This window comes from Monodelphis domestica, chromosome 2 (genome assembly GCF_027887165.1).
Source record: "Monodelphis domestica isolate mMonDom1 chromosome 2, mMonDom1.pri, whole genome shotgun sequence".
NCBI classification, from domain to species: domain Eukaryota; kingdom Metazoa; phylum Chordata; class Mammalia; order Didelphimorphia; family Didelphidae; genus Monodelphis; species Monodelphis domestica.
This window is the reverse complement of record NC_077228.1, coordinates 89,520,291-89,537,911: the sequence shown is the minus strand read 5'-3', so window position 1 is coordinate 89,537,911 and position 17,621 is coordinate 89,520,291. Positions and strand designations below refer to the sequence as shown.

The window sequence follows — 17,621 nt, the reverse complement described above, 5'->3', positions numbered from 1 at the left end:
GAGGGTGATTCATAGTATCAAATGCTATGAAAAAATCAAGATAGATGAGGATTGAGAAAATATCATTAAACTTGATCATTCACAGAACACTAGTAACTTCAAAATGTGCACTTTCAGTTGAATTTTGAGGGCTGATGAGAGATTACATAAAGAAGAGAGTGGAAGAAAAGAAATAAACCCAATGAATTTTTTAGCAGAGAAGCTCACAAAGCCAGGAGATATCTAAGATGATATTTAGAGGGTATTGAGGTCTAACATAAAGTATTTTTGAAAAATATTCAAGCATGTTTGTGGACAATAGCAAAAGAGCTAGTGAACAGAAAGAGATTGAAGATTAATGAGAGGGTACGAATTATGGGAGGGGAAATCTGTTGGAAAAGGCATCATAGATTGAGATCACTTGTATGTCATGGGGGGGGTTGCTTTGGGAAGGAGAAAGGTTATATCTTTATATGGGTAAAGGGTAAAAAATTTAAAGACTTACAAAATGTCAGTTGTCCTAATTTATTGAGCACTAATTGAAGAAAGACACCTGTAACCAAAAATAAAAAATTACACAATAATCTTTTTTTTAATTTTTTTAAACCTTTACCTTCCATCTTGGAATCAATACTGGGTATTGGTTCCAAGGCAGAAGAGTGGTAAGGACTAGGAAATGGGGGTTAAGTGACTTGCCCAGGGTCACACAGCTAGGGAGTGTCTGGGGTCATATTTTAACCTAGGACCTCCTGTCTCTGGGCCTGGCTCTCAATCCACTGAGCCACCCAGCTGCCCCCTACACAATAATCTTAATGTGATTTTTTCTGTTTCTGCAGATACAATGATATAATTAAAAGGAAGCAAAAATTAAAAATCTCCCAGATTTTGATAATCTATAATTATCAGATCAGTTGTTGATTTTCTAAGTATTATATCTCCATTTACCAATAAATTTATAATCTAGGTAGAAAATAAACTACATCAATGTTGATGTGGTTTCTACAAGTTAGACTATTTTTAAGGATAGCATTATCAAATAGAAAGGTGTCTCACAGATTCTCCATGGAGATACACAGAGGCATTGCTTAAGATGATTACATCATGTGCCCAGAAACAGGAAGAAACACTATTTAAATAGAAACTTAGTTTGCCTTGAATTGTTCAAACTTAGCATAAGCAAAAAAGGATTCCATGGAGACTATTGCACCTTAAATGACAGTATCTGTGGCAAAGGATAAAAAAGCTAGAATAATTCTATGAAGTACCTGACAAAGTCCTCTAAACAAAGTCAGAGTAAAGCTTGATGGTCACTGATTTTAGTATGAAGATGGCAATGAGAGAGAATATTGAAAAATATAGTGGAAAATGCAATTCACAATTAAAAGATAAATAAGTCTTATCCCCATATTACATACACACACACACACACACACACACACACACACACACACACAAAACATCTTCTAAAATTAAAACATTTTAGGCTTAGAACATATGAACTAGATATTGTTCATCTTCATAACACCTTAGAAAAGATATTTTAATATATATTGGAAAGGATAGGAAATAATAAATCACTGACACCGAAGACTTAAAAAAAATTGTCTGTTAAATGAGTCCATGAACTAATTAGAATAAAGACCAAAATAAATACTAGAAGCGAAGAAAGGATAAATGAGTTAATGAACTTCCAGCCCTCCTATCTTCCATACTTCCCTATTATTGTCAAGGGCATCACTATTCTTGTTACCTGACTAACAACTGAGGGATTATCCTTGACTCCTCATTATCTCTCACCCCCATATCCAATCTGATGCTAAGATCTGTCAATTTCACCTTTGTCAATGTCCCTGAATAAGCCCCTTCCCCCTTCTCTTTTCTTGATAATGTTAATCTGAAGTGTAAATTCTCTTCTCCTCATGCCTGTTTTATTGAATTAGCCTGTAGTTTGGTCTGCCTGCTGCAAGTCTCTCTCCACATCATTCCATCTTCCACTCAGCTTCTACAGTAATTCTTCAAAGTGTAAGTGTAACCATGTCACCTTATTGCTCACTAAGGCCCAGGGGTTCCCTGTCATTTACAGGATTAAATATAAAATGCTTTATTTGGTTCTCAAAGCCCTAAATTAGATAGACTACCCCTACCTTTTCAGTCTTCTTACACCTTATTACCTTCTGTATTCTTCAGGCCTGTGATTTTAAGAAACTCCATCTCCTGGCTTTCTGTCCTTACCTGGATTGCTTTCCTTCATCTCTGCCTCCTGACTTCCCTAAAATCCCAACTAAAATCTCATCTTCTACAAGAATTAATTCACAGTTTCTAATGTCTTCCCTCTGTTGATTGTTTCCTATTTATCCTGTATATTTTGTTTGTACCTAAGTGTTTACATGTCTTCTTCCTCATTTGATTGTCAGCTTCTGGAGGGCAGAGACTCTCTTGCCTTTCTTCACATTCTAGGATTTTGAACGGTTTTTGTATAGTAGAAGGCACTTAATAAATATTTATTGACTGACTGGCTTATTGAATAAAACATTTATTATGTGCTTACTACATGCAAAGCATTGTACTAAACCCTGGGAATACAAAAAGAAAAGGAAGATGACCCTATTCTCCAGGAGCTCACATCTGGATGGAGGTGAATAACATATATGGAATATTTCAGCTATTTTCCAGATAAAAATGTTCCATGGTTCTTAGCAGAATCAAAGAACATTATAATGCTTCTTCTCTAATGTATTTTCAACTGATAAAACCATATGAGTTTCTCATGTTGCACCATTTAACAGGGCCAAAGACATTGATAGCAATTGTTTTGTGGATCATTAATAAATATGACTTGTGCATTACTACTATTAAAAAAGAATTGGTTTCATGGTCCTGAGCTATTTCCATAAGAGTTCTTGGGGAAATGGGGTTCAAAGTGGTAGGAGTTATAATTTGACTTGCCTGGCACAATTCTGGCTACTGCATTTCCCTTAGAGAATCCCAATACTTCAAGTAGGTTTGTTTTTCTGTCCAATACATGACAGTTCGTTGGCAGCTGTTGGAGATTAACAGGACCTTTTCTATAGTAATTGCAGTTTAAGACAATGACTATGAAAAGCTGGGCTTAAAGAAGGACCGGAACTCTAAGGGGTCCTGGGCTCATTTATCTGTTGGTGTCAGTTGTTGCTGGTGATAATGAGAATGGTGGACCCCTTCTCCACCACGATTGCTCTCCTCAATGATAACTGCATGTGTTAGGTCACAGAAATAGGTCTGGTAGTTTGTAGGACATCCCTAATTCTTTGGACTTCAGGTGCTTGGCTGTTTCAGTTATAATCGGAGGGAAGACAGTGGGTGAGACAGTGATATTAGCTCAACCCTTCTGCTACATGCATTCTCCCATCTCACCTACAGGGCACTCTCCAGTGCTCTATAGCTCTAGTTTGGCCTGTGGGGGGATCTAATAAGAACTGTGAGATTACAGTAACTTCAACTTTACTGACTTAAATAGGCTACTGTCCCTGAAATTATGTGAATTGCACAAGTGTCTACTGACTCTGCTTGTCATCAATTCTTTGGAAAATTTAACTGACATAAAATGGTCATCACAACAAAAAGGGCAAAAGTACAATCCACAAATATTTGATCTTGCTATCGAGCAAAAAAGCTACAAGGGCAATGCTGGCTTAGAGGACAAGTTCATTTGGAGAATACTGCCAAACTAGAGAAAGACAGGAGACAATGAACCAGCAGAGGAACCTGGTTTACTATCCCATTTCATCCAGTTCATTTGAAGAAGATTTGAAGATGAAAGTGGAAGAAAGATAATAGAACATATGGAATAGAATTACACAGGATGGGGTGTGTAGGGCAATCTTAATCAATATTAATGAATCATATCATTGTCAATAAGATCAAAAGATTCATCAAAATACAAAAGATCCTAAATAATACTGTTTAGGGGACTCTGCCTTGACATATAGCCAAACTTGTTAAGGAGTCTTCTTAAAATAAATACAATATTTGATGGATATGGAAAGGCATAGAATTTAGATTTAAAAAAGATTTAAAAAAGAAATTTGATAACAATTTCAATAAAAAAATGCTCTGAAAAGTTGTTAATTTTTTTAAAAAATTGTTATTTCTCAGTAAAAAGAGTCACTGAAAACCAATCATAGTCTGGTCCCTTCCCATTTTTCCAGCACCTTATGTCAACCTCAAATACTTTCCATTCCAGTGACATTTGCCTCCTTCCTGTTCTTAAACAAGGCACTTCCTCTTGCAACAGGTTTTTTTTTTTTGCATTAGTTACATTTTTTACTGGTGTCTCCCATAACTGGAATGCTCCCCTTCCTCATCTATGTCTCCTGGATTCCTTCAAATCCCAAATAAAATCCCAATTCCTATAAGAAGGCTTTCTTAATACCCCTCCATTCTAGTGCCTTCTCTTTTTTATTTCTTATTTATCCTATACATGTCATTATTTATCCTATACATGTTATTTGTATGTAGTTATAAATATTATTTCCTCCATTAAAATCTGAGTTCCTCAAGAGCAGAGAATATCTCTTTTCTTTCTTTATAACCCCCAGAACATAAGCACTTAATTTTTATTTATTATTATTATTTATTTAATATTTATTTATTATTGTTAATATTTATTGATTGGTTAGGTAATATCTGTCCCATCAAGTCGTGACAGTAGTTTATTTTCTAACATATCATATTACTCAATGTTCTTACTAAAAAAATAATAAGTTAAATTGAAATGCATAGTTGATTATAGATAAGAATCATAGAATGGATCATACCTAGAGATGGAAGAACCCTAATAGTATCTCTTCATGTGTGGGAAACCTAGGTCCAAGGTATTGCTTAAGGCCAAGCAAATAGTAAATATCAGCAGTAAGATTTGAACCCAAGTCTTCTGACTCTAGAATCAGTACTCTTATAATGATACTTTCTACCCCAGGAGGATTCCTATGTGATAAACAGAAGGTGAACTAAATAGTGTAGAAGATTCATATTAGGAAAAGGGAAATAAAATTATTCTCATAGCAGTAAGCAAAATGAATTGGCTTAGAGCAGACTAGCAATTCAATTTCATACTTTATATCATGTCAATATTTATTAAATTCTTATTATAGATATTATTCTAGGCATAGTAAATAGAAATCTGGGGGAAATTACTAACTCAGTACTTTAAAAGAAATTACATTCTCATAATTTGTTGGTATATCTCTGCTTAAACAACTGTAAGTTAGAGAAAATGAACTTTACCCATGCTCATAGGTGGGATCAATGATTTTAAAAGGGATATTAAAAAGAGATAGTTTATTTTCGTTGGTAGAATCATGAAGATTTTGTGATTAGCTTGAGCCATAAGGAGAAGTGAAAGAACAGGAAGGCCAGTAGAACCAAAGTCCTAGTCATTCTGGCTTAAGATGATGAAAGGTTGGGATAATGTTTCAGTAGTGAGAATGGACTAGAAGAATAAATACACAAATAATTTTTCAGAAAAAAAAACTTAAAAAATTTAATAACTGATTGGGGATAAGAATGAATAAGAGAATGACCCAAAGATTAATAAGATTTTTAACTTTTGTGAGTAGATGTTACATTTTTAAAAATGAGAAAGTTGGGAGTAAATACTCTTTTGGAGACATGGTGATAATGATGGAAGGTAATACAACTGATCAGTTTACAGAGGAAAAAAATAGTATGTAATTTGGTTAGAAATTTTATTAATAAATAGTTTCCATGCTCTTACTTTTGGTTATTATAATTATTTTATGTTTGAGGACTGCCAACAACTGGTACTTTAGGGAAAAAATTTCTCATGTAAGAATATGTTTATTTTATATGTTCAGGAGCATTTTTTATCATAGTAGAATGTGAAACTGAAAATTGATACTCTGCTCTATTCTGTATCATGCATTAATTATGTCTCTAATTACTTGAATCAATATGTAGGAATTTATTTGATTTAACAAGACAGTTTGACTTCTTAACATTAGCATCAATAAAATAGTTTGACTTCTTTATAAGTTTATTTTCCCCATTCCTCTGGACTACAGCCTGGACTCACTTTATCTTAACTCAGAAGTAAAAAAAAAAGAATATAAGGGGAGACCCACAGATGCTAATGAAAGTAGATCCACTAGGGGATTCCCCCTGAATATGCTTCCCAGTATTCTAACCTCGGGTTGGTGAGAGTGAAACTTAATCACGTTCTCTCACTGGGCCATTTGCACAAATGCCTTGGAGACAATTGATATTAAAAAAAAAAAAACAGTATCTCTTTATTTTAAGAAGGAATACAAACTGAAGGTCAGAACAGGGTGTCCCTAACTCTAAAGGATCTATCTAACTTCCCATAATCCTCTATGTCCTTCGCAAGAGGGAGTCTTCTGGTCTTCTAGCTAACTTAGCAGCTCCTTGTTTCTATCTAGGTGTCCCCAAAACTGACCTTCAGTTGTTGGTTAATTTATCCCCTAAAAGCTGTCTCCAAAAACCATTATGAATGAACTCCAATGGCTAAGTTCATACCAGGGAGTCTGACTCCTGAGGTAAAATCTCAAAGCCGATCTGACAGGATTTTTAGATAAAACCTTCTGAAAAGCACAGCAGGTATGGTCGGATCCTTTTCATCTTTCTCAGTTCAATAGAGTACCTCCAAAGATGAATTAGGGGTTTACCCCTTCTCCACAGTCAGGTTAAGGTAGATGGTCTATGTCAAGACTGGCTTTCCTCCACCATTCCCGGACAGGAAGTTACCTAACTTCCAACAGGAAGTCACTACTCTCTAGCAGTTGTCACTGCCAAATGGTATCTCCTCTGCCTTCTGCCAGCTAAAATCCTTTCCCTTGAGTTCCTAGTATGTACCTTAAAGACAGCCTTCCACATCTCTTAATTTTATCCTATGTCTATCCTTTTCCCATTACAGAAGAGAGGAGGGAAAGTAAGTGGATGGAGTCATAAGAGACTGCCTTATGACTATCCAGAATATGTTGACAAATTGTTTTCCTTGTTATGCTAGGCCTTCCTTTTAGATGTCAGCATGATTATGCCAAATATTAGCCCACTCTATACCTTTGCTCTGCCTTTTCTAGAGAACAATAACAATCAACAATTCAGCATCACTAAACCTTATGTAAACAACTGAATAAAAGTTTGTGATGTCTGCTCTATTGCATTGCTGATCATTGAGGGGTTTAGGATCTCACTTTATTGGCAACTGATAGTTTGCTAATAAAATGACTTTGCTCAGAACTTTGTTCCTCAGTTTCTCTACATCACAAATTTTTATTGTGACAAAATGTAAATCTAATGTCAATCTGTGAATGGTATCTCTGACCATAGAGAAGTTTTCAGTATATTCTTAAAAGATATATGTGGGGTTTTGTGGGGAATTTGGGGCAAAGGAAGACAATTTTCTCTTATATGGTAGGGAGTATTTATTCTTTCTTCCTTTCCAGTTCCTAGACTTTTCAATAATATTTACAACAAAAAATAAAATATTTGTATGTAGCAACTAAACTGATTTGAAATGGATATCTTAAATGCCTGATTCATATAATAAGTTAATATTTTGTTCATCAGGTAACAGAAACACGAACTGGTCCTCTTGGCTGCAGTAACTATGACAACCTAGATTCAGTCAGTTCTGTTCTGGTTCAAAGTCCTGAGAATAAGATTCAGTTACAAGGTATGTAGGTGTACTTTCATTAAATTTATATGAAACAGGATATCATTTATTAAGTGATATTTCTTTTTTAACATAATCTGTAATATATTGGAATTTTGAAATGTTAAAAATGTCAGTTTTTTATTTTTCTGATAAATTCTTGACATCTTTGAGAAAATATCATATATTCACTTTTCTTCATAATAGGTAAACATTAAGCATTATAAACATATATTCACATATATATACATATATATGCACACACATCCAGATAACATAATATGTATAGCTCTCTAAGAATGTGAAATGAATTATCTTGTTAAAATTTTATTTAGGTGTAACAACCATTATCTTCACCATTTACTGTGTATTTCTATTTCTGGATGAAATTTTCCTCCTTCCACAGTTTTAAACATATGAATTCATACTATGACAACATAATTTGTTTAAAATATGAATTTAATACTATTACTCATAGTCATATTTGCCTTCTGGTAAACAGAACCTATAATTCTTTAAATTATTTGAATTTATAATGTATCTTCAGAATATCTCTTTCCTTTTTATTATGTTATTGAAAATAATTCAAAATTTTTCTAGAATATATATTTTTCATAGTATTAGGTGAGTCAATAGAAGAAGCTGTCCTACCAAAAATGTGTCAGTCAAAAGAAGTTAGTACCATGGGTTTGCATGGATATATATTCTTACTTGCATATAATCACACACTGTATCAAAACCTAACATAGCTATACAATATATAAATAATGAACCGATACTACCATAAAATATCTGGCTATACTGGGTGTATTGATCAAGTAAATGTTATAAGCAAGAGATTCTAAAACAAGGAGAAAGAGACAGAGAAGAAAAACTGCCTTGTTTTAGTCCATTATTCAAGTTATATAGCACTAAAGTAACTGTTTCCATTTTCTGTAACAGTGAGTAGGAGAGTGACTGAGAATAGCCTACTAAAATTTGTCTAATTTTCAAAATCAAGGAATTTGGTCAAATACCAGTTTATTTAAATAATATCTAAATCAAAAAACTAATATCAAGGTATCAACATAAATAAAAACATCCAGATAGTCATTAAAATATTTAACACTAATCTAAATTAACATTAGACATGTTTTCCTAGTATTCATTTTGTCATCATTTTTTATTAAAATTATTAAAATATTTCCTCTCAATTTCTAATTTAAAAAAATAACAACATAGTGACTAAACTGTATGAACTTATCACCTATATTGTTCCTTTCAAAGAATATGTTTTTCAGAAGATGCTATAGCATGGTAAAATATAATCAACATTCTATCCTTAATTTCTGTTTATACGTATGCAGTGGTAGAGTTAATAAAAAACAGTCGTCTATTTATTGTGTCAGAGAGTTTTGAGAGACAGAGACAGAGAAGGAGTAGCAGAATCAGAGATAAAGAGAGAATTAAGAATATCTTTTTTACCCACATAGCATAAGATCTACTGATTGAACACATATTTATATAACATTAAAACAAAAATTGCTCCTTAATAAAATCTGAAAGTTTCAGTAATGACAAAAATCAACTAGCCAGTGTCAGTTGTGGTAAGACATGATCTCAACTCATGAAAAGCACAAAGACTCCCCCCACACACACACAAGGCATGAGTTTTCACTTTCATTTTTTTCAATCAACAGCACAGATAATACCAACAATTTAATCAAGTAGTTATTTCTTTGTGACTAAAGAACATACCAAATGATACATTTTAGTAGCAAAATGCAATGGGTAATTGGACACATTTTCTTATTTTTGTTTCCTGTTTTCCTATTAGTTGTCATATTGTGTATTCAACTCTCTATATTATAGTTTCAAATATCGATACCAAATGAGAATAGCCAAATTGCAGTTTTCCCCTGTGCTTTCTGATAGCACAGATCTCAGAAATTTTAACATTTATTGAATTTTGCCTAACAATGAAAGTTTTATAGCCCTTTTTTCATTCTTTGACAGTCCACCTAAAAGAAATCCACTTTATTAAATCTTTCATCTGAGGAACTCACAAGGAAAATGACAAAGGTTGTTCCTACATGTGACAAGGAAATGAACTGTAACATGGCTAAATTAGTCTGTATGGTTCCCAGTGGCCAGCCTTAATGATCAATAAAGTTGCCCTATGGGAGTTACAGTTATGTAATTATATTTCTATCTAATAGAAATTAGAGGTGATATATTTCGTACAATTCTAGGTTCATTTTTATCACATATACATACATATATGCATGTATATAATGATTTTTAAAAAGATAATATTGGATCTGAGATCAACTTTAAGGAAGATAATTTTACAGAACATACTTTCTTTGCTCCCAAACAAAATCCTTAGAATTCCTCCAAATATCATAAGTTACTGTTGAGGACACCACCATTCTGCCAGTCACCCATTTTCATAACCTTGTCATTTTCTATTTCTGATTTCTATTTTTTTAATTTCTATTTTTCTATTTCCTTTACTATATAACCATATACAGAAATATGTTCTTCATTCTGTAATACTGTCTGCACGTATCCCCTTCTGTCCACTCACATAAGTCATCATCCTTGTTCAGACCCTCATCACCTCATACCTGGTCTATTGCAAACACCTCCTTGGTCTCTTGCCCTCAAGGTTTTCAACACTCTATTCCACTATGTATACAGCTGCCAAAATTATTTTCATAACTTGTGTATCTGACAAGTTCACCCCTAGATTCAAAATCTTGTTAACCCTATTACCAACATGATCAAATATGAATTCCTTTATCATCTAATGATCTTCACAATCTCCATTCTTCAGGCTTTCCAGTTTCTTACATTCTACTGCTCTCTTTGCTTTCTGTTTTTCAGACTTGATGACCTAATAGGTTACTAACACAAAACATTCCAGTCTTATGCTTATGTGATCATCATTACCATACATGGAATGTTATCCCTTTTAGGTCTAATTCTTAGAATTAATGACTTCCTTAAAATTCCATTCATATGACACCCCCCGTGAGTCTTCCTTTCCTATTACCCTCTACCCCTACAAAGTTACCTTCTATCTACTCTGTATTTATCTTGTATATTCTTAACTATGGAGATATGCACCAAATACACATATATGTGGAGGTTTATATCTCTACACATATATGTGTAAATATGAATATATCACTTTATTTAATCTTCCTCATTGGAATGTAAGTTCTTTAATACTAATTTTTGTTTTATCAACATAATCTAGCATAGTACCTAAAATATAGAAAAGAATACCTTTTGATTGACTGAGAGATAAAATATTCTCTCTTCAGGTTAGTTTTTTTAAAGCCCTATATTGATTTAATTGATGAATTAAAATTCCAAAAATCTATAATTTATCATATTGAATCTTTTAATGTCAAGTATAGATATGTTAACTGTTTATTATTAAACTAATAAACATTTCTTAAATAAAATGCAAAATGCACAGATTAATACTAAAAACCTATCAAGTTCTGAATCCACCAACCTTTCTAGACTCATTTTTCATCCATACCTTTCCAAGACTACATTCTGACTAGATTGGGTTTATGAGCTATTCCTACCCTACATTTTGTTTTCTCACCTTTGGGCCTTTGCATAGTCTATCCCACATGTTGTGAACAAAGTCCACAGATCCACCTCTTAAGTCTACTTTCTGTAAAGGATGATCTCAATTAAAAACTCCTTCATGAAGTCTTTTTTATTCATCCCATGTCTTGATTTTACAATTCCTTAGCTGTGTGCAAATTGTGTGCCTATGGGAGAATATAATCTCTTTAATAAGAAGGGTGCACTATCTTTGAATTCCTAGGGCCCAGGACAATGTTGTCCAGAACATATAATATGTTCTCCATAAATATTTTAATTGCATTAATTAATGGAATAATGTATATGATTTTAAAATTATTATTAATTTTCTTTTTTTTTCCTAAATAAAGGGCTTCAGGTTATCCTTCCAGACTACCTACAAGAACGCTTTGTACAGGCAGCTCTAAGTTATATTGCCTGCAATTCAGAAGGAGAGTTTATCTGTAAAGACAATGATTGTTGGTGTCAATGTGGCCTCAAATTTCCAGAATGCAACTGTCCTTACATGGATATTCAAGCCATGGAAGAAAATCTGCTTCGAATAAGTGAGACCTGGAATGCTTACAACAATGATTTTGAGGAATCAGGTAGGACATTCACTTTGTTTTAATGGGGCTGCAGCTTGTTAGGATGCATTTGAATTTAAAAAAATCTTTACTAAGAAAGAAGCAAGAATTACAGCATAGTACGGATGGAGAATATCATCAACAAAACTTGAATTTTTGTTTTATGCTTCTCTCTAGACCAAGTTTTTCCTCAAACTAGCATTCTTTTTCAGTTAAAAAAATTCAAGAGAGAATTAATCTAATGAATTTGCCTATCAGTCATAGCTCTAATCCTTTAGGACATGAAGAGTAATGCATATTTTTACCATTTCCTATCATTAGTGTTTTTTTTTTCCAATTCTGAAAGTGATTATTGGCTATTTCCCTAAGGCCATTCAGGGACTTTTTGATTTTCATTGTGATACCCACAATGATGAGGATTGACAAGATTGTAGTATTTAGAGCTTAAGTGGACTTCAGAGAGCCTCTTACATCAGTTCTCATTTAATAAATGTTGAAATGTCATTCAGAATTGGAAAGTGGTTTATACAAAGTCACACAAGAAGTATGAAACATAGTCAGGATTTGAAACTGACTTCTCTGATTCAGAGTCAAATGCCCCTTGAACAATATCAGCTATCTCTTATAAGAGAAAAATATTAAATCAGACAAATAAATTCCTACTATTCCTATTGCCATAAAATATCTGGCTGCATTAGATGCATTTGTTGGCAGATTGTCTTGAAGAAGAGGTTGAATAAGCTGTCTGTGAATTTTAATACATTATAGGAATGCTTTCATTCTCTGATTCAGAATTCACATTTTTCTTTTGCAACCCATTTCTCAGGACCGAATTACTGTCTCTAGACAAACCAGGTTTGATCTAAGATGGGTGAAATCTCACTAAGCCTTCACTTTTGGTCTGCTGTGAACATCAGAAATTGGCTACTTTAATCAACTTGTGGTCTCCTCTAGGGACATTAGAATATACCACAGGTCTAGGTGTCTAGAAAAGAAGAAAAAGAACCCTCAATTCCTATACAAATATTTAAGTTAATAGTACAGGGATAGAGGACCCAGTTTGTTTTATTTAAAAAATTAAAACGCAAAACATAAAAGATTCATCCCTAAAGCCATAAAGCTACTTTTATATACCCCACAATCCCATTTGTCTCAGAGAATTTTTATAAATTTGAAAAAGGCAAACTCAAAACCAGATTTGGTGGCTTATGACTATGACATAAATTGCTGGACAGCTAATTGATTCAAAATCATGAAAAAAAGGAACAGTTGCAATACTAATTTGATTAGGCATATTACATTTCCCTTTAGCATTGTACAATGTAACTGTTTCTAGTACTTATAGGAGCCTTTATTTATAGACTTGGAAGAAAGGAAGGAAAGAAAAATAAATGTTGTTTTAAGCATCAATAAAACATTTTAATGCACAGAATAAGATTTAAAAATGTAAAAGTAAGCATATGTTTATGTGTATCTGGATTTGTATGTATCTATCTAAAACAACAAATTGTACATATCAGAAGTTCAGTTTGCGAGAAGAGTTTATTAAGGACTGTGTGCTAAGCAAAAAGAAAAGCAATAAACAGCTCAATGAGTTTATTAAATAGGGACTCAGACAATCAGATGTATCCTTTAGGAAGATTAAATTGTCAGCTGAGTTAAGTATGGAAAGTATGAGGAAAATTTAAGGTAGAAGAGGCTGATAATCGATGGAGGAGATAATATGCAAACAACTCTGTGTGAAAAAGGTATATACAGGAAAAATTGAAGATATCCAATAGAGGATAGGTGCTTGCATTAATAAGGGGATGAGAAAAAGGTTCTTGTAAATAAAATTACTTTAGGTGGGATTTGGAGGGAGCCAACATGGGGAGATAAGGAAGGAGAGGATTCCAGGAATTAGAGGTAGATAATGAAAATGGCCAGTCTACTACAGGAACAGCAAAGAATTCAGTGCCTTTGGATCTCAGAGTATATAGAGGGGGGCATAGAGGGGGACTGAAAAGGTAGGAGGGTCTCAGTTTGTGAGGAGCTTTGAATGCCAAATAGAATTTTGTATTTGATCCTGAAGGTGATAAGGAGACACTACAATTTTTTTTAAGGTGCTGATGTGATTAGATCTATGCTTTAGGAAGATTAATTTAACACCTAAATCTAAGATGGGCTGTAGATAAGAGATTTGAAGCAGCAAGACTAGCCAGGCAGTTACTGCATTAATCTGGATATTAGAGGGGAAAGATCTGTACCAGGAAAATGACAGTGGCAGAAGAGAAACGAAAGATATATCTGAAACATGTTGTAAGAGGAAAATCAAAAGGACTTGCAACATACTATATATGGGAACTGAGAGAGTGATGAGTTGAGCATGATGCCTATATATGACCTGAATGGCTGGTGGGTACACCGCTGTTCAGGGTCTTTTGGGATACAGAAACTTGATTTAATTACAACTAATTCATTTTTTCTTTATTTGTTACCAGAATCTTGCTTCCCTGAAACTTCCCTCTGTGACATGTTGAATGTTCAGGATTTTAGTTTATCTGACATTAATTGCATTTTACTGAACAACTTCTTGATCACACTCTAATCATCTAAGTGATGTACAAACAAGAATCTTTAATGATTTAAAACAAGTAATTTACTAGTACCTTCTTTTTTAATTATTAGTTTCAGCGAGATGGTTACAAATCTTATCCCTATATTTGAGATTTTTGGGGGGGGCTCCATCTATTGACTCCACCAGCCATACATTTATTCAAAATGAGATTTAATTATTTAAAATCAGATAGATTGATAAAGAGGCTGATTCATGTAAACTCTCTGACCCTGAGGAACATTTCAAGACTATAAGGTGTAGAGTTGATGCCCATCTGTAGTGGTAGAGGGAGTTCCTCACCAGCAGCTCCCCCTACCAATGAAATTACATTAAAATATTTTTTTATTAAATAAAAGACATTCATTTTAATTAATTAAAAATCATCAATACCATTCCTATCACCCTAACTAGAAACTTTATTAAAGCAAATTTTTCAGTAAAAACAGGAAATTTGGAGAAATAGTGTTCTCAGAATCAATGCTATAAGATTACTTTACAGGTGAAAGACTGAATGTTCTAATATATTGTTTCTCTAATTGGATCTCCCTTGGACTTCCATTAATAAGCTCTGAAGGATCAAGTCCACCCTAAAACACAATTATATTATAAAAAATTTAGTGCATACTAGTTAATGTTATATTGAAAGTATAGAAAATCTATCTGATTAATATCTACTTTGAATCTGGTCATTTATTTTTCATTTATTTTCTCATATAAGACTATTAAGTTCCAGGCACTATATAATAAGTATGGTTTGTATTCTGGTTATAAATATATGAAATTCATGTCCCTAAGTTAGTGTTAATAGAATAATTCCTAGTAAAATAATGATCATTATTGTAGTGCATTTTGGTTATGGAATGTCATTTGTGTATCACTGTCTATTTCAAAAAATATGGAATTTACAAAGCATCTCTAATAGCTTTGGGTATAAATAGGATAATAGAACTATCTGGCTACTTGGACCAATGACAAGTGTATAAAAGTGTTTGTGCTACCTTGGGGCAGCTGTAGCTGCCAGTGAGACTCTAAATGAGTTGTATAGAAGATTGACCTGCTTTTTCTTTTCTTGGGATGATGGCAATGCAGTGACAGTATTTGTAAATGTCACCCCTTGGAATCTTCTGTAGGGATTCCAGGGGACAAATGATATATTAGTTTGTGTGTGATTTTTGTATGCTTAGATTTCAACTCCATTTTTACTGAGTATAGTCCAAGCTAGAGGAGTTTAATTTCTCTTAATCACTAATTCTTTAGAAATTTAAAATGTCTTCATATTTTATTATGGGATGTAAATATTAATTTCAGTAAGATTAAAAAGTGCACTGAAGAATTGTTTATTTTAAAATACATTACTCTATTTTAAATAATAACAGATTCATATCTTGCAAGACTAGGAAAATAGAAATACCTTATTTATATGAATATGTAAATGAAATATTGAATCAGAATATTGTCTGAATAAACAAAAGACTTTTTTGTATCTACAGTTTATATTATTGACTGTTAACATAACTGTCACCTCCAGTATATAAATTTATAGATAATAATTGATAGTCAATTTTTAATTTAGATCATTCTAATCATATGTTGATTTATCAGTCCTTACTTCTGCTCAAGTTCGAGATGAATAGAATAACTGCTTTTTGATGATACAGTATTTCATTGTATTTAAAAAATCTTAGATAAGCTAAATATTATGGCTACCTGGAGAGAACTGAATAGAAATAGAAAGGAATACACCTTCTCCATGGTACATTGTACCCATACATAAATTGACCATATATTAATACACAAAAACTTTATAGTTAAATGCAGAAAAGCAGAAATAATTAAATGCATTCTTTTCGGATTATAATGATATAAAATTTCATTTAATAAGGGGGCATGGAAACAAAAATAATTTAAGACTAAATAACAATCTTAAAGAATGAATGAGTTAAAAAGAACTAATAAAAACACTACATAATTTTATTAAAGGCAATGATAATAATAAGAAAACATATCAAAGCATATGAGATACAAGAAAAGCAGTTGTTAGCAGAAAAATTACATTTTAAATGCTATATCAACATAATGAGAACAGATCAATGAATTAAGAAGACAATTTTAAAAAAATTATAATGAATAAGTTAAAAATCCTCAATTAAACACAAATTGGAAATCCTCAAAATCAAAGACAAGATCAATAAAATTAAATGTAAGAAAGGAATTGATTTAAAAAATAAATCTAGGAGTTGGTTTTATGTAATAAATCCCCCAAATAGATAAATCTTTGGTTAATATTTTTTTAAAAGAGAGAAAAAATGAATCATCTGTATTAAAGATAAAAAAGGTGAAAATACCTGTAACAAAGATAAAATCAGAAAAATTATTAGGAGTTATTTTGCCAAATTATATGTCAACACATTAAACAATTTAAAGTAAAATGGAAGGATACCTACAACATATAATCTGTCTAGACCTGTGATGGTGAGCCTATGGCACATGCCAAAAAGGGCATGCTGAGCCCTCTCTGGGGGCATGCCTGCTGTTGTAAACCAGAGTTTGAAAACCTGAAGGACTCAGGGTGAAGTTTTTCCACTCCTGCATCCATTGACCTGAGGACATTCCTCACTTCAGCCACCCCTCTGCCCAGTAACCCAATGGGAGCTTTTCTTCTACCCCTCAACTGGAGTAAGGTGCTGGGTGTGTGGGGTGGGTAACTCACATAATACATGATGGTGTGCCACAAATGGCAACCTATTGAATCTGTGGTGAAGGTGATTCCTGTGGATTCCTGTGTTGGAGTAGAACTAGGTTTGAGGGGATCCTATCTCACAGTGCACATAGCTAGAGGAGAGGAGAACTGAAGGAGAACAGAGTGCTGGGGTCACTCTCCTCTTCTTCTCCATACAGGCCTTTCATCACCCATCCTCTGCCCAGCAGCCCAATGGGAACACTTTCTCCCTGCCTTGTCTGGGGCAAGGCAGTGGGGGGAGGTGGGGAGAGCATTGCACTTGGACTTGAGGATGCAGGCACAGCACTCCATCTCTAAAAGGTTCACTATCCCTGTTCTAGACTATCAGAGGAGGGAAGTCTATTTAAATAAACCTATTTTACAAAAAAAGAAATTAAAGAAGCAATAAATGAAGTTCCTGAAAATCAACATTTAGGACCTGGTGGATTTAGAAGAGAATTCTACCAAACATTTAAAGAT

At 33.2% G+C, this 17,621-nt stretch overlaps 1 protein-coding gene across 3 annotated transcripts in view; it reads left to right on the top strand.

Moving 5' to 3' along the window:
- BRINP3 (BMP/retinoic acid inducible neural specific 3) overlaps positions 1 to 17,621 on the top strand; it is a 501,932-nt gene that overhangs the window by 377,377 nt on the left and 106,934 nt on the right. For all 3 annotated transcript variants that reach the window (XM_007480975.3, XM_007480976.3, XM_001367197.4), the window contains exons 5-6: positions 7,567 to 7,672; positions 11,611 to 11,847. In XM_007480975.3, the coding sequence (XP_007481037.1) occupies positions 7,567 to 7,672; positions 11,611 to 11,847 (343 nt within the window). The remainder of the gene's footprint in view (positions 1 to 7,566; positions 7,673 to 11,610; positions 11,848 to 17,621) is intronic.